This window comes from Phoca vitulina, unplaced genomic scaffold (assembly GCF_004348235.1).
Source record: "Phoca vitulina isolate PV1807 unplaced genomic scaffold, GSC_HSeal_1.0 scaffold2, whole genome shotgun sequence".
Classification (NCBI taxonomy): domain Eukaryota; kingdom Metazoa; phylum Chordata; class Mammalia; order Carnivora; family Phocidae; genus Phoca; species Phoca vitulina.
The window spans coordinates 89,311,809-89,333,446 of NW_022589705.1; the positions used below are offsets into that span (position 1 = coordinate 89,311,809).

Sequence of the window (21,638 nt, forward strand, 5' to 3'; positions counted from 1 at the left end):
ATACGGTATTCAGCTGGAGAAGGGATATAGAATCTGATGAAGTTGACACCTTTACATATACTGAAGTACTAGCTATGGAGTGGGGAGTAGTCAGAAGTTATCCTCAAGTTCCCAGAGCTTGAAAAGTGATTGCATTCATCCGTCTGTATTCCTTTTCATGCCTTTCTTTATTGCGCATGTGTGGCCGGTGCTGTCCCAGCTCTATAGCAGGGACAGGTGTGAACAGGCAGTAAACCAGTCAGTGCGTACGGAGAACGTACAGCACCAAGAAGAGAACGACTGGTGCTTCCAGACAGCAGACGGCATGTTTAAAATAAGTTAGAGGGGCGCCTGTGTGGCTCAGTCACACACAAGTCCCAAAGAAGGCCACGCCTGTGCATCTGACTCTTGATTTCAGCTCAGGTCATGATCTCAGGTCGTGGGGTCAAGCCCCGTGTCAGACTCGTTGCTCTCCCTCTGCTCCTCCCCCTGCTCTTCTCTCTCTCTCTCAGATAAATAAATAAAATCTTAAAAAAAAAAAAAAGTTATAAACTGTGTCGAGTCAGGACTTTTGTATGGACGCATGGATTTTTAAAGGAAATCTGATTTATGAAGAAAGAAGTAGCACACTAATGAATTTGGATTCTTTTCACAATTTGTTACAATTTATTTTTAAGGCCAGTTATGTGTTTTTATTAAGATGATTTGCTTTTGATTAAAATGACTGTGAAGTATTTTAAACATTTTTCTGTTTTCATAGAAGGAAGGCACCCAGGTGCCCAGATACCACTTCCAGGTGTTAATAATCTCTGTGAAGAAGGCATAGGATATTACTTAAGCTACTACTTTTAAGTTCTTTGTTACATTAGCAACTTCCTGATCCCTGGACCCGTTCCTGGTTAATCTTCTTTATGAGTTGGTGATTTCTCCTTGTCTCCTCTAGCCATTTGCAGTCCTGGAAACAACCTGGATCTGTGGTGGTCTCGGGAGATGTGCATGAGAGCAGAGCCAGTGGGTTCCCCTAGGAAAGGAAGGAATCCTTCCTGTTTATGTATAAAGTTCAGAACCTGGGATTTTTCCAGAATACATGCTTTTCTAAGGTGGGTACACATTCTCTCCTGCTGGAGAGAAGAGTGGGAAAATTTGCATAGCACAAATCTGGGTAAACCCTAGTCTTCCAGGAGAGAGAATAAATAAGATTATACCATATTTCAGTTTGGCTCTCCCGCCTGACTAGGATTTTCCTGTTTTGACACCAGGCCAGAAACTTTATGACTAGCAACATTGTTTTTACTTTTAAACACAGCCACTTCAAAGGGTACCCACTCTCCAACCCCCATTAGAACTGCAATTAACAAGTTATCAGATTAAGCAGACTGTGGACCTCTTCTCTTCCAGGAGAAATTGAATCAAAAAGACTACTTGAAATGGTAACAAGGAACTATTATTGGTTTCATGTTGTTAATTTTTAGCTGATAAGTGCTATCCTATTCATCAAGTGGCCTTTCTGGTGGGTTTATTTAGAAGTGAAAACAATGCCAATAGGGAATTTCTTTTTGTTAATGCCTGTGGCAGGCATACAGGATCTAAACGTTTCTCATGCCCATTATAAAAGTTCCTCTTGTTTTGGATGTTCTGTAAGTGACCCAAGGAGTGATGTTTTGATGTGGGTATAATTATAATAATGAAAATCTAAGCCCTAAAGCCCGAGATCCAGACAGGCTTTGTCTAACATCAGTGAATTGTTTTGATATCGGTCAGTAACTTTCTGGCCATTTTGCAACTGAAGAATGAAATAGGAAAAGAAAAAAAAATGGCCGTGTAAGGGAGACACCCCAAAAAGTGTTGGGCCTTACCCCTGCTGAGTTACTGGCTGATGCCTCCAGCATAGGCTGTGATTAACTGGAGCCACTTCTTATCCCAACTCAGGAGGGATCTTTAACCATTTGGTGTCCAGGGTTGGGTTTAGTTCAGCATTTTCATAAGAAATACTTCTTGCCCTTTAGGATAGTAAAATCTTACTGGGAGACTCTACATGGATAATTTCAACACAGTGTGCTAAGTTCTGGGACTGAAATAGATACAGGATGTCCCTTCCTGTGTACCCCTCCTCTTCCAGGAGGCTCTTTAGCTCAGCATGGGAGGGATGTGCTGGCAGAGGTCCCAAAGAAGGCCATGCCTGTGCAGAAGAATTTAGTGTTCTGCATCCGGTACCATGTTCCTTGTAACTTAAATCTCTATTTTAGACTGTTTAAACAGCATACTTGACTAGAGCCAAGTTCTAGAAAGCTGTTTAGGGGTTCTCTAGTGACTTAGCCAAATAATAGCTTTATATTTGCTTCCTACTTTGTTTCTGTAAAATAAGCATTATATTTTTGTATCTTCTGAGGGCATCTCTATAAATGCAAAGGCTTATTGTAATTATTATTGGCCACATTGATGGTAAATTGGACATATTTTCATTATCAGGAGAGAGACTGTTATCTTTTCCAGACAGAACCCCTGTGGACCTTGGCTGTGTACTTTGGAGACCGTTCTGAATAATTATTTGTCTTCCAGGTGTTTACAGCCCAAGACAGATTTTATACTCAGAAATTGTAAAATGTTCTCAGTTTTCCTTTTTGTCTCTCCATTCCTCAAATGATAAAACTGTGAAACACGTTTTCCTTGTTTCTGTGACAAAGTATTACCTATAAAATCAACAGTTTAGAGATAGAAGCAGTTAAATTATAACTCCAGCAGTTTTTCTTTGAGGGATTTCTTGCCTTTTACTTTCTAGCCTGTCCTCTCGTACCCTCTAGGTTTTTTGATTCAGATGCTAATGTGTTCTGGGAAATGCCTTTCCAAATTATTCTTTTCCTGACCTCTGAACTCTTGCTATCAAGGTCAGTCACTTCACACACTACCATAATGACAGCTCTATCAAGCCAAAGGCTTGGTCAGCTTCCCAAGACCCAGCTTGGATTCTCTCAGCAAAATTCATCTCTCCCACCCCCTGTGCACACACCAGCTCGAGGCTCCTGGCTACCACAGAGCAGTAGCACCCACACAAAAGAAGCTGTGAGGTAGGATTGTAGGTCAGTCTGGTCTGTCTGGTCTTGCTTTGCCCTGGAGGCCAGTTCTGTGTGGGAAGGACTTAGGGTGCTGCCTGTGGAGCTGCGAGGGAGTGCTTTTCTTTGGACCTACCCTGCATGTGAAAGTGAGTGCATGTGAAGAGTTGCTGACACGAAGTGGGGACTGTGACCTGGAACCTCAGCAGTTATTCATGCTTTAACGTCCCCATCGGCATCATTACTGTAAAATATTTGAAAGCATCCAGAGGAAAATCTTTTGATTGCCAGTTAAGAACCAGTTTAGACCAAGCCCCCTTTAAAAAGCAAATCACAGGGGCGCCTGGGTGGCTCAGTCGTTAAGCGTCTGCCTTCGGCTCAGGTCATGATCCCAGGGTCCTGGGATCGAGCCCCGCATCGGGCTCCCTGCTCGGCGGGAAGCCTGCTTCTCCCTCTCCCACTCCCCCTGCTTGTGTTCCCTCCCTCGCTGTGTCTTTCTCTGTCAAATAAATAAATAAAATCTTAAAAAAAAAAAAAAAAAGCAAATCACATAGCAGAACATTCTGGAATTCCATGAGCAAAATAAAATATTTTTGTCCAGTATTTTTTTTCTGGATCTATTAGTATGCTCATGAGTCCCATGGTTAAATTTTTCATGTTCATAGTCGTTTTCAAACTTTACCTCCTGTAAGTCCCTAATTCCTAGTCGTCAGTCTTTCTATTTTCAGAGTCATGGAGAACTATTAGCCGGTAACCTATGTTGCTGTAAATAAGTCTTAAAGCTATTTGCCTGAAAGCCAGTAGGTAGAACTTTTTTTTTTCCCTTTTATTTATTTTGCAAAGTATAAGTTAAGTGACCTGTAGATGAGGAGAAATGTTTGTATACTGAAAATGTGAGGGCTCTTTTCAGCACCGCTGTGAGCAAAGCATTTGTTGAGGAAAGCCCACTTTGGACCTTTGTCCTTACTTTATTAACCAAAATGAGGGTTTCCATATAGTCATATACTGAGTGTGCATAGAAGAAACTCTGTATGGGGTGCCTGGGTGGCGCAGTCAGTTGAGCGTATGCCTCTTGGCTTAGGCTCAGGTTGTGATCTTATGGGTGGTGGGATGGAGCCCCATGTGGGACCCTGCACTCAGCAGGGAGTCTGCTTGAGATTCTCTCCCTCTCTTCTCCCTGCCTCCCCCGCCCCCTTACACACACATGCACTCACTTCCTCTCTCTCTCTCAAATAAGTAAATCTTAGAAAGGAAGGAAGGTAGGAGGGAAGGGGAAGGGAAGGAAAGAAAAGAAAGGCAGGCTGTATATATTCCATGTTAATGTCATTTAGGAGCATTATCTAACAGGCTCACTCAAGGATGGTTTAACTCTACAACATGGTTTTCAAAGTCTAGTCCCCAAACATGAACATCACCTGGAAGCTTGTTAGAAATGTAACTTCTGGGCCCCCACCCCATACCTACTAAATAAGAAAGGCAGAAGTGAGGCCCAGCGATCTGCATTGTAACAAGTCCTCCAGCTGCTTTTAACTTAACATAAGCTGGAGTTTGAGAACTAACGCTCCAGGGGGACGGTGGCTATTGTTTATAACACCTTAATAATAAATCGATAATATTAATAAAGACCGATCATGGAATAGAGATGTAGAAATAATGTTTTAGCCATGCATAAAATTATACGCATCCCTAATTAAAACCAGTACTTGTTTTATCTTGTATCAAACATTTGAGCTGTTCTAGTCCTTCGTTCTGTGTGAATAGAAACTACAGTTGTGGGAAAGTGGCAAAGAAACCAAACCAGAATTTGAAATTGCTTCACTGTTTTACCATCTTCTTTGCAAAAGTAAACAAGAATGCCTTGTAATTCTGCCACTGTCTTTCACATGTGAAATTCCCTGATTTCATAGGAACCTTGGGAAGCATCTGAACTAATTAGCAATTTTGGGGAATGTTAGTTCTGTGTAGAGGGTGCCTGTCTGATTATCCAGTTTCCCACAGCTGCCTTTTTGGTTTGTGCCTTGTTCAGAGATTTGCTCCACTGATCCTATCTGCTGTGTGATTATGTTTGGGGAATGAACCCTGTGAGGCTAACTATTGGCTCTGGGGGAACAGGCCCGAGTAACATGGTTTGATATGGGCACGTTCGGTCCTGTGGTGCTTGACAAGAGCCTGCATGGGATCGACACCCTTTCTTCCTCAACTTTTGTGATACAGTGATATTTAGACTCTGTCTAGAGGCTTAGTAGGCACATTATTTTGAAGGTAGGCCAAGAGATGTCCTAATGAGTATAAATCCTTCATATATGAATTTTTTTGAGGGACGGGGGTTTATTTCATCATACGTCACCATGATGATGATGATGGGCCTCTTAACTGTGGAGGGTCTGCTGTTGTCAAAGTACTTTATAATGTACCAGATTTCCAATAAATCAGTCTCTAGCATGGTACGCAGGTGTGTGTTAATAAAAAATTATTAAACAAATATGGTATCATTCTAGCTACTGTATGGGATGAATTGGATGTACGTATGTACAATTCTTCAAAGTTTTGGACCCCACATTTTGTCTAGGGCTAGTTCATATAAAAGTTATTTGCCTTATCTAACGGTGTGGTCATGTTTTGAGGTTTTTTTGTTTGTTTTGGGTTTTTTAGAAAGTTTTAAGTACTCTTGAAATTACTTGCTTTTCTTGGAACTTTAAAACATAGATAAAGGTATGTAATTTGAATATGAGTTTTCTTGTTTTTTCAAAATTCTAGTACAGACTTGTTTGCTTTCTAGAACTCCACTTGGCTAAAAAGACCGTTTACTCTTCAACTTACAGAAATTGCCAAAGTTCATTGACCCCTGCAGTCTCTGACCTCACGATAAATTTAATTCATTTGATTTGTAAACCTTGAATTAAGATCATTGGGAGGGGAGTTAAAGACCCTCTGCTTTAAACAAATTCAAAATAGGAGGGTGCCTGGGTGGCTCAGTCGGTTAAGTGTCTGCCTTCAGCTCAGGTCCTGATCTCAAGGTCCTGGGATGGAGCCCTAGGGTGGGGCTCCCTGCTCAGCGGGGAGTCTGTTTCTACTCCTCCTCCTCCCTCTTTTCCCCTCCCCCTCCTGCTCTTGCTCTCTCAAATAAATAAAATTAAATTAAAAAAAGAAAGAAATACGTAGATTCTTAGATATGATCAAATTAGGAACTTTTTACAGAGGCTTCACTATTGATTCTTAAAGTAACAAGAATTTAAAAGTATCCAATTTGCAACAAATACAAACATTATATGCATAATTGGGTCATAGAAAATCTGATACGTTAGTATTTTTGACTTCTCCTACCTGAACTAACTATATAGGGGCTGTATGTTGAATTCTGTGCCCTCCTTCCTCCCCCCCCCCCCCCCCGCTTCATTTGTTCTTGTGTGGTAATTTTTTCCCACCTTCCTTACAAATTTAGGTGGAGGAACATAGTTAACTTTAAGTATGACCCTACTTAGTTGTCAAAATATTTAAGATGCTGAAATTAAAATATATATTTGTGACATGAAATACGCCTTGGAAATGCTGGATGAGGGAGTTCTCCCACTCCTTGGGATAGGAAGTAGAGGGAAGGATTTTGGCTTTCTAAAAGGTCAAGATATTTGAGAAGTCACTTTTTTTTTTTTTTAAAGATTTTATTTACTTGAGAGAGCATGAGACGGGGGAGGGTCAGAGGGAGAAGCAGATTCCCCACTGAGCAGGGAGCCCAAAGCGGGGCTTGATCCTGGGACTCTGGGATCATGACCTGAGCTGAAGGCAGACACTTAACTGACTGAGCCACTCAGGCGCCCCAAGAAGTCACTTTGGAAAGTCATTACCTAAGGTGATTCTTCAGGATTGATATGTCATTGTCATTGGCCCCAGTTTACCCTTCATTGGAGAGTTCAGAGAACAAGTAAAGGGTCCTGTAACAGCGGTAGGTTGTGACCCAGAGTCTTGTGGGGAAAAAGAGGTCCTAAGAATAGCTTTCTGTTCAGTTTATTTACCTCTCTTGTGTACTCTTTCTCTGTGGCTTACCTAATTAATTCTTAGGAAAGTATTTTTTCAGCTTTGAAACACTCGCACCTTTTAAAGTTTATCTGACTTGCTTGTGGCAACTACTTAGAAAGAATGTATGTATATGCATGAAGAGCAGTTTAATATAATGGCTAAGAGAATGAGTTTTATTTTTTTATTTTTGTAAGATTTTATTTATTTATTTGACAGAGAGAGAGACAGCGAGAGAGGGAACACAAGCAGGGGGAGTAGCAGGCTTCCCTCAGAGCAGGGAGCCAGATGCGGGGCTCGATCCCAGGACCCTGGGATCATGACCTGAGCCGAAGGCAGACGCTTAACGACTGAGCCACTCAGGCGCCCCGAGAATGAGTTTTAAATCCAGATTAAGTAAGATTAGAATTCTAACTCCACCACTTACTAGTCTATGACCTTAGGTTATTTAAATGAGCTGTGCCTCAGTATTCTTCACCTGTAAAATGGGAATAAAACTAAAAGGTGTTTTGTTTTTTTTTAAAGGGAAGGATTAAATTAGCTTTTGCATGCAAAATACTTAGGTGGTGCCTAGCATATAATAAATATAAATATTAGTCATTATCATTAGTAGTAGCAGTAGTTAATAGTAGTAATTGCAATTTCTCTTAAAAACCAAGTCACCCGGGGTGCCTCGGTGGCTCAATTGAGCATCCAACTCTTGGTTTCAGCCCAGGTCATGATCTCAGGGTCATGAGATTGAGCCCCATGTCAGACTCTGTGCTCAGCACAGTGTCTGCTTGAGATTCTTTGCCCCTCCTTCTCCCTTCTGGCTGCTTCTCATCTCCACCCCCCACCACCCCCACCCCCGCTCATGCATGTCTCCCACGCTCTCTCTCTAAAGTAAGTAAGTAAATAAATAAAATCTTTATGGGGAAAAAGAAAATCAAGTCACCCATCCTTTCCTACCACCTTCCCCATAACCCCTAAACATAGGCACATGGTCAGTTGCTGCTTTTAGTTTTCACCTAATAAAGCACGGACATTGATTGTTCTAAGACAAATAAAGAGCCCCATAATTTTTAATTGCCACATAGTATTTTTTTATATAAATATTCCTTGGTCTACTTTAACACTTCAAATGAGCATCCTTGTATTTATCTCTTTTTTCATTTTTCCAGCTATCTTAGAAATGGAATTACTGATTGAAAGCATATGCACTTAAAATTTATTTATTCATTTATTTATTTTAAAGATTTTATTTATTTATTTGACAGAGACAGAACAGCGAGAGAGGGAACACAAGCAGGGGGAGTGGGAGAGGGAGAAGCAGGCTCCCCACTGAGCAGGGAGCCCGATGCGGGGCTCAATCCCAGGACCCTGGGATCATGACCTGAGCCGAAGGCAGACGCTTAACGACTGAGCCACCCAGGCACCCTAAAATTTATTTTTGAGATTTATTTATTTGAGGGAGAGAGTGTGTGAGCGAGTGAGTGTGGGGGGAAGGGCGGGCAGAGGGAGAAGGAGAGAGAATCTGAAGCAGGCACCACACTCAGTGCAGAGCTGGACATGGGGCTGAACTCACCCACCCTGAGATCTTGACCTGTGCCAAAATCAAGAACCGGACACTTAACCAACTGAGCCACCCAGGTGCCCTGCACTTAAAATTTTTTGACAATAGATTTGATACAAATGGCCAATTAAGAATTCTGTTTGATCATTTCCATGATTTTTAAAAAATTTCATCAGTTTATTTTTTAAAGTAAGTGCTAGGCCCGACATGGGGCTTGAACTCAACAATCCCAAGGTCAAGAGTCGCATGCTCCTCCAACTGAGCCAGCAAGGCGCTTCTGATTCCATGTTTTTCTGTTTTGGGGACCCTTGGTCTGTTGCTTCATTTTATTTTTTTAAGTTTTTATTTAAATTCCAGTTAGTTAACATACAGTGTAATGTTAGTTTCAGGTGTACAATATAGTGATTCGGTACTTCCGTACACCACCCAGTGCTTATCACAAGTGCCCTCCTTAATCCCCATCACTTATTTCACCCATCCCCCCCCACCTCCCCTTGGTGACCATCAGTTTGTTCTCTGTAGTTCAGAGTCTGTTTCTTGGTTTATCCCCCCCCCCGGCTGTTCGTTTTGTTTCTAAAATTCCACGTATGAGTAAAATACGGCATTTGTCTTTCTCTGACTGATTTTGCTCAGCATAATACACTCTAGCTCCATCCACATCATTGCAAATAATGCTGTTTCATTTTGTACACTTGATTTTAAAAGCCAGGATTTCCAGTATTTCAAATTCCAAACCAAATTTTAGTCTGGAAAGTTTTTAAGTAACTACTCTGCTGAATCTGTTATGTGTTTTATTTGCTTTTTTCCAACTTTTTCATAGTATTTATGAGTTCCAAAGTAAGGGTAAGAACCTTGAAGCATTGTTTGGTATTTCACAAATTAAATCATTTTGGGGTAATACTAGCATTTTAACTAGACCACTATATTAGTTAAGTTTTCTAGGAAGCTTCCTCCTGGGAAGGCAAGTTTTTGTTTGTTTGTTTGTTTGTTGTTGTTGTTGTTTTATTTATGGAGAGAGAGAGAGCATAAGCAGCGGGACCGGCAGGCAGAGGGAGAAGCAGGCTTCCTGCTGAACTAGGAGCCCGATGTGGGACTCAATTCCAGGACCCTGGGATCATGACCTGAGCCAAAGGCAGATGCTTAACCGACTGAGCCACCCAGGTGTCCCATGGGAAGGCAGAAGTTTTAAGTAGAGATGACAAGACTCTGTGAAGGACAACAGCCCCCTTAGTCATGATTCCAGTAGGGTATGAGGGTAGCAGGAGCAAGCTCATGGAGTACCTCAGCCAGTATTCCCTCAGTCAGTGCTGCTAATTGACAGGAGAATCATTCCTAGAGAAAACTCATTTCTGTGGTCAGATCCTGTTTGGATTGATGTCTGTTCTGTTAGGAAAGTGCTCAAAATAGCTGATGCCACATAGTACTCTTAGATGCTCACTCCACTGTCTGAGGATTGGTACCTTCCCAGTAGATCATGGAAGTTCCTGTTAAGTTGGAGCCCAAGGAAGACAGCCACTTGCTCACTTTTCCAGCCTTGAGACTTTGTTATCAACACCATTAAAGCAGTCTAAGAGGGGTTTTCAAACCATGTTCCCAAAACCCCTTGCTGAAGGGGAGGGGCCCAGCTCTCTACCTGAATGGGAGCACCTCAGCTGCTATTAGCTTAATATACTGTTGGGATTCTTTCTGCTTAAGATTTTTTTTTTTAATGGATCCTGCAGTGGTAACAAAAATTTTTTTTCTTGAATATTACAGTATTTACTGACACCTGGGTATTGAGACAAGTTTCTTTATCTTTAGCAAACTGAATGTGGCATGTAGAGTAAGAGATTGGGAGAAATAGCAGTTGTTATTTAAAAGACAGAAAAGGCTCTGAGAAATCCTGCTTCTATGTGACATTTGTTATCCCTAAGGTTTTCTAGCATAAGCCAGATTTCTGTTGTTTCAAGATTTGGTCAACATAGCTCAGAAGTCCAGCCTGGAGGGCCTTAATAGACACTGCTGGTACCAGGCCTGCAGCTCCGTTGGAATGCCTTCATATTGAGCCTGAAATTCTGCCCCCATTTGTACTAGTGAGGCCCACAGCTAGAGGCCTGGAGGTCACCATGCTAACATGTGACTCAGGACAAAGGAGAACTCCAGGCTGCCACCTGTTTTACCCAGGTTCGCTGACAGCGGCTGTTTTTACGCTGCACCCAGGTACTAGCCTGTATGTGTCCTCGCCAGATTCCTTACATTCTTTTCCTGTGTGGGTTCTCGTAAGCTGATTAAAGGGATGGGCAAGAGAGTCAGCATTTACTGAACACCTGCTATGTGCCCGGCACTGTGTATGTGCTTCAGGTGTATTTTTTATTTTTTTAAGATTATTTATTTATTTATTTATTTTTTAAAGATTTTATTTATTTGACAGAGACACAGCGAGAGAGGGAACACAAGCAGGGGGAGTGGGAGAGGGAGAAGCAGGCTTCCCGCGGAGCAGGGAGCCCGACGCGGGGCTCAATCCCAGGACCCTGGGATCACGACCCGAGCCGAAGGCAGACGCATAACAACTGAGCCACCCAGGCGCCCCTAAGATTATTTATTTATTTATTTGAGAGAGAGGGAGAGAGAGAGTGAGAGCGAGCACGAGCAGGGGAGAAGAGGATGAAGCAGGTTCCCCACTGAGCAGGGAGCCCAACGTGAGGCTTGACTCCCAGGACCCTGCCAAAGGCAGGCTCTTAACCAACTGAGCCACCCAGGTGCCCCTCAGATGTATTACTCAAAACAGCCTTATGAGATAGGTACTCTCATCCCTAATTTCAGGTAAGCAAAATAAGTAACTTTCCCCTAACTCAGGTTTCTCTCTTTTAATTATAAACGATGTATGAGTCAGTGATATGATAATAGTGATGTATGGCAACAGATGGTCGCTACACTTGTGGTGAACTTAGCATAATGTATAAACTTGTGGATTCACTATGTTGTACACCTGAAACTAATATAACATTGTGTATCAATTATATTAAAAAAAGTTGTATAAATTGGTGATGGTTTTCTGTCAGACTTCAAACCAGTTTTGTTCTCCCCCTTTCCCTTATGTTTTATAGTATTGGTTCCCCTTTTGTGATTCTTTCAGGGAAAGCTGATCTGTAGACAACCTAACTATGGCTTGTGAGACCCTGAATCCTAACCATGATGTTATTGACCTTTCCTAGGGTCCTATCCTTCCCCTAAAGCTGGAGCAACTCTAGTCGTGTACAAGGACCTGCTGGTGCTGTTTGGTGGCTGGACGCGGCCAAGCCCGTATCCCCTACACCAACCAGAGAGATTCTTTGATGAAATACACACTTACTCACCTTCTAAAAACTGGTAAGCCACAAAGATAAGATCCTTTCAATCCTTGAAATCTAATAAAAGATTTCAAATGAATGGACGACTTAACTTTTTTGTGTCCAGGAATCTCTGAGAATTTGGTAAAAGCTCTGGACTCTTTTCCAGGAAACAGATTTACATATGCACAGATTTGCTGACAGTTTCAAAGAGTTTACAGGACCCCCTTAAAACCTAAAACTAAGGGGCGCCTGGCTGGCTCAGTCGGTGGAGCATGTGACTCTTGATCTCCAGGTTGTGAGTTCAAGCCCTATGTTGGGTGTAGAGCTTACATTTAAAAAGTTTTTTTAAAAGGTAAAAAAAGAAGAAGAAAAAAAGAATTAAAAAAAAAATAAACTAAAGCTAAGAACCTCTGTTCCAAAGAGAAAAAGTGGAAGAGATTTATAACTCTTCCTAGAAAAATAAATGTGCCATTTGGAGAATAGGGGCTCTTCAGTTTTGGCTGCTCATCCCTCAGGCATGCTGTGGATCCAGATGATTCATTGTTCCCTGCTATGTCTCAAAGACTGATCCCTGACACTCTTTTTCCTTTTTCCTTGTAATGGACTACTTAGTACAGGGCTCTTGGCAGCTGCGGCTGATCAGGACCGTAGAAAGAAGTGGAAGGCGGTGCTTCTTTAGCACATTAGGCTGAAGCAGACAAGGAGCCATGATGGCGTCTCTGGTCATCTCTGTACTCCACCTCTAAGCGGTACACGCTGAGAACTTGAAAGTGAGCATAGCTTTAGCAGGTTTGTAGGAAAGGCATAATACCTTGTGCCATCTTCCATTTATTATCCTAACAGTATCTCCGCTGAAGGTGATAGGATCGTCATTTTAAAGGATACCTCCTTGCTGTTTCCACCTTAAACACACAAGACCAGATACAGGTGGTGCTGACTTGCTGGCTCCCTCCTCTCTTTTTGTATTAGGTGGAACTGCATTGTGACAACCCATGGGCCACCTCCAATGGCTGGCCATTCCTCCTGTGTGATAGATGATAAAATGATTGTCTTCGGTGGCTCCTTAGGATCCCGGCAAATGTAAGTATATTTGGTTTGCTGCCTATCAACCTGAAGGCAAATACTCCTGGGAATAACGGGTCAGAAGAGTGAACTAGTCAGGTCAGTATTCCTCAGCATGGTTCTAATTGATCCAACCAGTTCTTGCTTCCTAGCATTCTGGTTTTTGATCCCCTAATCACAGAGCAATAGGTTGGAAAACTTCCTCCATAAAATCAGAGCTGTGTAGAATCTTTTTATTTGGTATGTGGTTCATTCGGTGGGATCAAATTCTTACATAGCCTCCACCTTGTTTGTTTCTACCTGTGCCTACAGAAGGCCATCTTCTAAGAAGCACAGAGTGCTTTTACTTGCTCTCTCCTTTGTGTCCCAGCCTGTGCCCTCTTGGGCTTTATAGAAGAGAGGTAGATTGACAGGACAGGTTGTAAGTGATTCATTCTCCAAATTAGATGGGTTGGGGGAGTGGGTAGGAGGGAGAAAACTGTCAGGTCCGATGCACTTCTGTGAGGCTGTGCTCCCTACCTACTGTCCTTACCATCTCTGGCCACAACTGGCCAGCTCAGGCCAGAGTCAAGGGCCAGAGCAATCCATCGGAATCACTCTTTATCTGAGTTGATGGTAGCTGCATTAATGGTCATGAGAGGGAAGCTGATGAGCTGTCAACAGTAAAAGCATTCCAGACCCAACTATCTTCTCTGTTAGACAAGGTATTCCCCATCTTCCCATTTCAAAACAGTTGTGGAGAGACTGAGCTGCCCCCCGGATGAGAAAGTTTAGGGTAAACTTTATAGTATTAGAGTTCTTATTCCTGTGTTCCTCTGTATGAGTAAATGACCTTAGCGAGGTGACGGTAAAATAGAGACTGCCTTCCAGTAGTCTGTCCTTGCCATACTGGTCCCTTGAGGGTTGGAGATGCCAGTTTGTCCTTGATAAAACTGCAGATCTCATTAGCCATGGTGAAATTACTTTTTGTAGCCAGAATCGATAAATCTTTATCTCCTGGACGGTGATAGAGCTACCTTTTACATCAGTTTTTTCTCTTCCTTGTGGTTTTTGCTTTTGAATGGCTATATCTTGACCAGTAGCTATTTCCTGCTATCACTGGTTCACTCTTACTTCAGGTACTAGTATGTGGCTGCAGACATGACTCAAAAGAGGCTTTATGGGTCAGTGGGAAGAGCAAAGGTTTGAAAGTCTTGAGATGGGTTCCAGGGAAAGGAGGGGAAGAAAAATATAGTTTAAGATGCTATGACCAGAGCATGAGGGACGCCACAAATTCCGTTTGGAGGCATCTTTCAGCTTGCCAAGTAGACACCATGAGCAAAGCTCACCCTCCCGAGTTGAAAACATTTATGGACAAGAAATTGTCATTGAAATTAAATGGTGGCAGACATGTCCAAGGAATATTGTGGAGGTTCGATCTGTTTATGAATCTTGTGATAGATGAATGTGTGGAGATGGCAACTAGCGGGCAACAGAACAATATTGGAATGGTGGTAATACGAGGACATGGTGTCATCATGTTAGAAGCCTTGGAGCGAGTGTAAACAATGGGTGTGTTCATCAGAAGAAATCAGCTGCTTCCACATGTCCCCTCCATAGTACCTGTTTTACTACAATATAAAAATCAGGTCGTGTGCATTTTCATATTGAACTTTTTTGTTAAATAAGCTTTTATAATAGTAAAAAAAAAAAAAAAGATGCTATGACCATGGCACTTTGCTGGGCATCTTTATAAATGTAACTTCCAGGGGCACCTGGCTGGCTTAGTCGGTAGAGCGTGCAACTCTTGATCTCAGGGTCATGAGTTCAATCCCCACGTTGGGCATGGAGCCTACTTAAAAATAATAACTTAAAAAATAAATAAAATATAAATGTAACTTCATTTATATCATCTCTGTGGTCCCTGGGAGCTCCCAACTCCTTCAACCTTATGTCCTTATCTTATAGGAGCAACGATGTCTGGGTCCTTGACCTCGAGCAGTGGGCGTGGTCCAAGCCGAACATCTCCGGCCCCAGTCCTCATCCTCGAGGTGGCCAATCTCAGGTGCTCAGGAATTAAAATAACTATTCAGCAAACACTGTAGCATCTTCCAGTTAGGATGGGAAAGGGAGGAGGGAGTCAGGTAAGCTGCCAACATGCATAAGCCAAAGAGACTTTGTCGTTCTTTTTTGCTGGTATTTATTTTTCAACTTCTAATGGGTTGTATTTATTTTTAGTGCCTTTATATTATGCCTCTCCCCAAAACATTTACTTTGCTGTTTCATTTCTCAAGAGAACCCTGCACTTTATGTACGCTCACGTTAATGTTTGATCAACAAGGAATATATCCATTCAGGTGAATCATCAGTAATTTGTTCACAAGGATCGGAATTGACATGGTTTGGGGAGAATGGAGAGTTTATGGTGACTGGAATACTCTAATTTGGGTTCTGGGTAGGCTATTTTCATATACCACTGACGCATAGATCAGATGCCTGTGTCTTTGTAGGTTTATTTTAAATGTCTTCCTCTCCCCAGATTGTCATAGATGATGCAACTATCTTAATCCTTGGAGGGTGTGGCGGTCCCAATGCTGTGAGTATTGCTGGTGTGGCATTACAAGGCACATGCTGCTAAGGGTTCAAAACTTGCTCCCCGTCTCACCTTGTGAGCATGATGTCCTTTTTATTGAGAGAGTACCTTTTTCACTTTGGGTATATAGCCATGGTATTTTCTGGCCAAACTCTGCTCTTTTTCTTTTCTTTTCTTTTCTTTTTTTTCCTGTGGGGTGAGAGGTGCTTTAAATCAGAGACATTTGTCTCTTAAATATTCATATCTATATCTATATTCTTCCTGCTCCCACTTCCTCTTTAGGCTGTAAGGTTTGCTGCTATCGTTTTTTTCAAGGAAGGGTGGGACAGAAAAACAGGCTGCTAACTGCCAGAGTTTACATGGAATTTATTTAAGAATGCAGATTCAGAAAGTTGCGGATATGTATTATCTACCCTCTCCCCCACCAACACACTCAGCGCGCACACACACACACACACAACCACAGGCAAAATTCAAAACCACTTACAATTGATTAATGGGTTACAAGCACAATCGCATGTTCTGGGCCAGTGGTAGTGTGTGAATGAACGAGGGCATGAGTGAATGAGTGACCACAAATGTTGCTATTCTTTCTCAAGAGCCTGCACATTCTCTAGACCAGACAGCACAGCTTTGGGATTCCCACTATGTGTATGTGTTGTGTAGCGCACCTCACCTGAGTCCTGGTGTTGGTCCTTCTCTTCTAGCTCTTCAAGGATGCTTGGTTATTGCACATGCACTCGGGCCCCTGGGCCTGGCAGCCACTCAAGGTAGAAAATGAAGACCATGGGGCCCCAGAATTGTGGTGCCACCCAGCTTGTCGGGTAAGCAGGGCACTGACTGTAAAGCCACATTGGCTCGTCAGATTTCCAAGCAAATTTGTATGGAAATAAAAAACACCTTGATATCATAAAAGAAGTGGACATTAACCATTGCTCCTTGGGCATTGCTCATATGTGAACCTCTAGATGGGAAACCTATGTGAGCCCCATTGATCCCTTTTTTTTTCTTTTAAGTATATTTATTTATTTGAGAGAGCATGCGGGGGGGGGCGGGGTTGGGTAGGGCAGAGGGAGAGGAAGAAGCAGGCTCCCTCCTGAGCAGGGAGCCCACTTCGGGGCTCAGTCCCAGGACCCCAGGATCATGACCTGAGCCAAAGTCAGAGGCTTAACCGACCGAGCCACCCAGGAGCCCCAAGTTTATTTATTTATTTATGTAATCTCTATGCCAAGCGGTGGGGCTCAAACTCCTGACACCAAGATCAAGAGTTGCACGCTTCACTGACTGAGTCAGCAAGGAGCCCCCGCCACTGATCCTTTCAGTGCCAGCCTTAAGCATCTCTTTGTGAACCTTTCCTCAGGGTCCCCAAACAAAAACTGATTCCTCCCTCCACCCCACCCCTATCCTGCCGACATACTTCTAATGATAGCACTTGTCATGCTTTAGCCATATATTGTTCCTGTGTCTGTCTCCCCTTCTAGCCTAGAGGCAGACTACGTTATTTTCATCTCTGGATCTCCAGTACCTACAGAATGCCTGGCCTGCCCTGGTGCTCGTAATAAAATGTTTGATATTGAATGAATGATCAGAACTGAACATAGGTCTTTTGTCTTCCAGGTGGGGCAGTGTGTGGTGGTCTTCAGCCAGGCTCCCAGTGGGAGAGCCCCACTCAGCCCCAGTTTGAACTCCCGCCCATCACCTATCAGTGCCACTCCTCCAGCCCTGGTTCCTGAAACCCGAGAGTACCGCTCTCAGTCTCCAGTAAGGAGTATGGATGAAGCCCCTTGTGTTAACGGCCGCTGGGGAACACTGAGGCCCAGAGCTCAAAGGCAGACCCCCTCAAGTTCCCGGGAAGGGAGCCTTTCCCCAGCCAGAGGAGATGGCTCTCCCATCCTCAACGGTGGGAATTTGTCTCCAGGAACAGCAGCTCTAGGTGGCTCTTCCTTGGACAGCCCTGTGCAGGCTGTATCTCCTAGCACTCCATCTACCACTGAAGGATATGACCTCAAAATGGGACTTTCTTTGGCCCCCCGACGAGGGTCACTACCGGATCAGAAAGATCTGAGGTTAGGATCAATAGATCTGAATTGGGATCTGAAACCCGCATCGAGTAGCAATCATATGGATGGTGTGGACAACAGGACAGTTGGGGGAAGCATGAGACACCCTCCTGAACAGACAAATGGTGTGCACACCCCGCCACACGTGGCCAGTGCCCTTGCAGGAGCTGTCTCCCCAGGTGCCCTGCGTCGGAGCCTAGAAGCCATCAAAGCAATGTCATCCAAAGGCCCCTCAGCCTCCGCAGCACTAAGTCCTCCTCTGGGGTCTTCTCCAGGCTCTCCCGGGAGCCAGAACCTGAGCAGTGGAGAAACAGTGCCCATTCCCCGCCCAGGGCCTGCCCAAGGAGATGGACATTCCTTACCTCCCATTGCCCGCCGCCTGGGCCACCACCCTCCTCAGTCCCTAAATGTTGGCAAACCTTTGTACCAGAGTATGAACTGCAAGCCCATGCAGATGTACGTGCTAGACATTAAAGACACCAAGGAGAAGGGGCGGGTCAAATGGAAAGTATTTAATAGCAGTTCTGTGGTCGGACCTCCTGAAACCAGCCTGCATACAGTGGTCCAAGGCAGGGGTGAACTCATCATATTTGGAGGACTCATGGACAAGAAACAGAATGTGAAGTACTATCCAAAAACAAACGCCTTGTACTTTGTGCGAGCAAAGAGATAATGTGTTCTAAACCCCTTTCCCTTTCTGTGGCTTTTAATTTTCCAGCGTGCAAGCATTTGGACTGAGAATTGGGAAAACAAAGGACAGAATTACTCCCATAAACCAAAACCCCAATTCCCAACCTCACTCACTCCAGGCTGGGATCAAATCTCCATTAAGAAAAAAATTATCTATAAATATATAAATATATATTCTATAGCCGGCTCTGTTTACAGAGAGGGAGCGGTCTCCGTCCTGGTTCAGGTAAATTTGTTGCTGTGTTTCAGCAGAGGCTGTGCTGCCTTTTTCTCCTTTGCTGGTAACTAGACCAAGAATTTAGGGAACAGACTAATGTCAGAACTTACCTAAAGCGACTGAAGAGCCCCCATAAATCTTTATGTGGCCTTCTTGGAGTTAGAGAAAGAGCATGTGTAAGGTGCGCATGTGGGGCCTCCCAGCCCACGAGCCCCAGGAGCTGGCAGGGTGAAAGGAGCCTGTAGAGAACTCCTCCTCTCTTCCTTTTAAAACCACACAGGACCGGTGCAGACTTCTCTTTGAGGTCATGCCGTCTGCCCTTGGGACTGAGGAAAGTTACCCAACCAGGAATTCTGTTCCACGTGTGTGTGCCAGGATCACCGTGAGGCCGTGTTTACACAGAGACGCCTGTCCACCTAGTGTCCGCTGGTCTTTAGCGTGCTCCCTCCGTGTCTCAGAAAACATATTGGTGTCTGATTTTGGAATTTTCTGACAATCGTATTTGATTGCAAGTTGCCAAAAACCACATTTGTTCCCTTAAAACTTGATCCTCAGAAGCTGCCTTTTCCTTTTTTTTTTTTTTTTTTTTTGGCATATGTGGATTTTTTTTTTTTTTTTTAAGCCCTAAAAGCTTTCTCACTTTCTGTTTCTTTTACAAAGCTAAGGTGCCTAGGGAAATCTCCTAGAGATATTTTTGGAACCCTTCCTCTGGTATCACTTAGGGGCCTGGTAGGGAATTCCAAGATGTCAGTATCATGAGAAATCCTTAAAGCATCAAAAAATACTGTTTTTTCCCTTTGGGCTTCTTTTTACTTCCAAAGCACGTTGGGCACACCCATCCATATTTATATACTGTAGAAAGTGATCCTGAAAGGGAATCCCAGTAATACTGTCTTCTAGAAGTGATTTCTGCCCTTGTTGTGACATGCATTTTTCTGCCTGGCTGTTGACTACTGATTGGGTTGAGTGTCGGGTGCTTAGCTCTTTGATGCAAGGCTGACCTCGGGGGGGGCCCCTCCTTTGTGATTGTCTCTTTCACATGTGACCCAAATAAGGGTTGGGTTTTTATGTCACACCATTTCTGAGATAAAGTGCAACAAACTAGAGCATTTCTTTGGTTATATAGGAAGTTACAAATTACCAGTCTCTAAACCATGGCCTGAGCCTAGAAGATGTTAGAGTAAGTCAAATGGCACCACTTTAATTTTTGGTAATTTCTCATCCGTGGAAAGATTTTTACTTTAGGATTTGAATTTTAAAACATTGCATTTCCCATCTTTCACACTCCCGTTTTTCTTATTAGCATTTCCCAAGCACAAGCCTGCCTACAGCTGGCCTTGGGTCCTGGCTTCCGGCCAACACTTAGCAGTCTGTCTGATAAGTGTGTTTTCTCCTATTACATCATGTTGAATTCTTTCCCCTAGCCATTAGCTTTTACAATGTGGTCTTGGTGGGAAAGCCCCCCTGGTGCCAAGCCCAGGAAAGGGCCAGATCACAGGGAGAGGTCTGTGTTCCAGAAACTGTTCCCTTAGATGACGAAACTACCATGTGCCTATTTACTATGGTGTCCACCTACTCCTAGCTCAGTACTTAGCTTGCTAGACACCTTGCTCCTGGGCTGTTGCTGGTCCTTCTTCGGCAAAGACTGTTAGATCATGTGGGGTCCTTACTCACAAGAGAAAGCTTAGCCTGTAAAATTAGGTATTACATTATTGCTATTGCTGAACCTTGTTTATGACATTGCATCTGTGCATGGACAGCGTCCCCAAACTCAGTTCCTATTTAAATATAAAGTATTTGGAAGCCTGAGAGTTCAGAATCTCAACTTTGTGACCATTCCCTTTGTCCTGTGTCCTCCCTCAGCCAGCTGTTGGCTTGTAGATTCCCTCTGTTTGCCCCAGATGGGCAGGCAGTGGAGGCGATGATGATGCCCTTGGGAAGTAACTGGCTCCTTGGAACTCCGTGGCACCCAGTATTACCGAGACTGCTTGGAACCAGACTGGGTTTACAGCTCCTTAGGAAAAATCTGCCTCCTCTGCACCTGGTGGTTTTGGTCTTGGTGGCTCCTGGGCGCTGTGGGCAGATACCTTAGGAGAACGACTCCACACAGTCAAGGTGGTCGTGTCCTCAGACCCTTATGAAGCCATGCGTGCAGGGGAACTTCGGGTGTCCCACGTGCGGAGAGCGTCCGCCAGCACCCTGGATGCTTCGGTGAGGGCACGTTTAACTACAGCTCTGGTTTGGACAGGATACCAGTTTTGTCTTAACAATTCACTGAGAAAAATGAGACAAAAATTTCTTTGGCCTTCAGGAGCACCTAAATTAGCAAATATTTGTCAGTATTGAAGTATTTAAAATACATTTTGTTTCTACTTGAAGCTTTAACCCCTTCCATTCCTGCAAGTGTGCCTTTGAGAGCCCCACTGTCACATGGACCTCCCCGGCCACCTTGGGGACCTCCTGTGAGAGTCTCGGTGTCTTCCTTCCCTCTTGGACAGAGCTTCTGTTTTCTCACCTTGCAGGCTGGGCAGCAGAGAGGGTTCTGTATTTCCGTTCACATTTCTACTCTTCTAAACACGGGTGGTGCGCTGCACAAACACCCCTTCACCCCCCCCACACACACACACAGTTCTGTATTTTAGGAGCACAAATTAGGTGTCGAAACAAGCTTAAATTTAGTTGTAAGGGTAATATTGGCCTTCCTCTCCTCCCAGCCCTGTGGATTGATCTGATTTTAATGTTTGAGTTTTATATCAAGAGCTAAAACCACGAACTATCCCAGGAACTGTGTTGGAACTCTCTAAAATGAAGAAGAGGACAACAAAAGAAAACCAACTTGAGAAGTCTTGACTTGGAGAACAGAAAGCCACCAGCTGATGGAGAACAGAAGGATACTTCTTTTCCTCTATCTTTCTGGGTTTCCTTCTGCTTTGCTTCTTTGCTTCCCCTTAAAAGTGATGTTCCTGTGGGTTTGTCTGTCTGTCCTTGTCCTTGTGGTGATCCTGGCATGGTGATGTGCTCTGCTTTGCATTGTCTGTGCTCTCTTACCAGCGCACAAGTCAGTGGGGAGGATCTGAACACACCCAGGGGCAAGGAAGCCGAACTTTGAGGCCTGCGTCCCGGGCAGCCTCCCC

General features: G+C 43.7%; 2 protein-coding genes across 2 annotated transcripts in view; both read left to right on the forward strand.

Annotated features, from left to right (window-relative positions):
- Positions 1 to 19,765, forward strand: part of FBXO42 (F-box protein 42) — a 103,926-nt gene extending 84,161 nt beyond the window's left edge. The window contains exons 5-10 of the mRNA XM_032392901.1: positions 11,787 to 11,940; positions 12,873 to 12,983; positions 14,913 to 15,009; positions 15,484 to 15,540; positions 16,245 to 16,361; positions 17,155 to 19,765. Coding sequence (XP_032248792.1) covers positions 11,787 to 11,940; positions 12,873 to 12,983; positions 14,913 to 15,009; positions 15,484 to 15,540; positions 16,245 to 16,361; positions 17,155 to 18,270 — 1,652 coding nt within the window. The 3' untranslated portion in view covers positions 18,271 to 19,765. The remainder of the gene's footprint in view (positions 1 to 11,786; positions 11,941 to 12,872; positions 12,984 to 14,912; positions 15,010 to 15,483; positions 15,541 to 16,244; positions 16,362 to 17,154) is intronic.
- LOC116624749 (small nuclear ribonucleoprotein G-like) lies at positions 12,211 to 14,770 on the forward strand. Its single transcript, XM_032392907.1, has one exon. The coding sequence runs from the start codon at positions 14,222 to 14,224 to the stop codon at positions 14,507 to 14,509; it is 288 nt and encodes a 95-aa protein (XP_032248798.1). The 5' UTR covers positions 12,211 to 14,221; the 3' UTR covers positions 14,510 to 14,770.
- Positions 19,766 to 21,638: the final 1,873 nt, after the last annotated feature.

Coding starts and splice junctions, on each gene's coding strand:
- LOC116624749 (XM_032392907.1), top strand. CDS start 14,222: ATGAGGGACGCCACAAATTCCGTTTGGAGGCATCTTTCAGCTTGCCAA.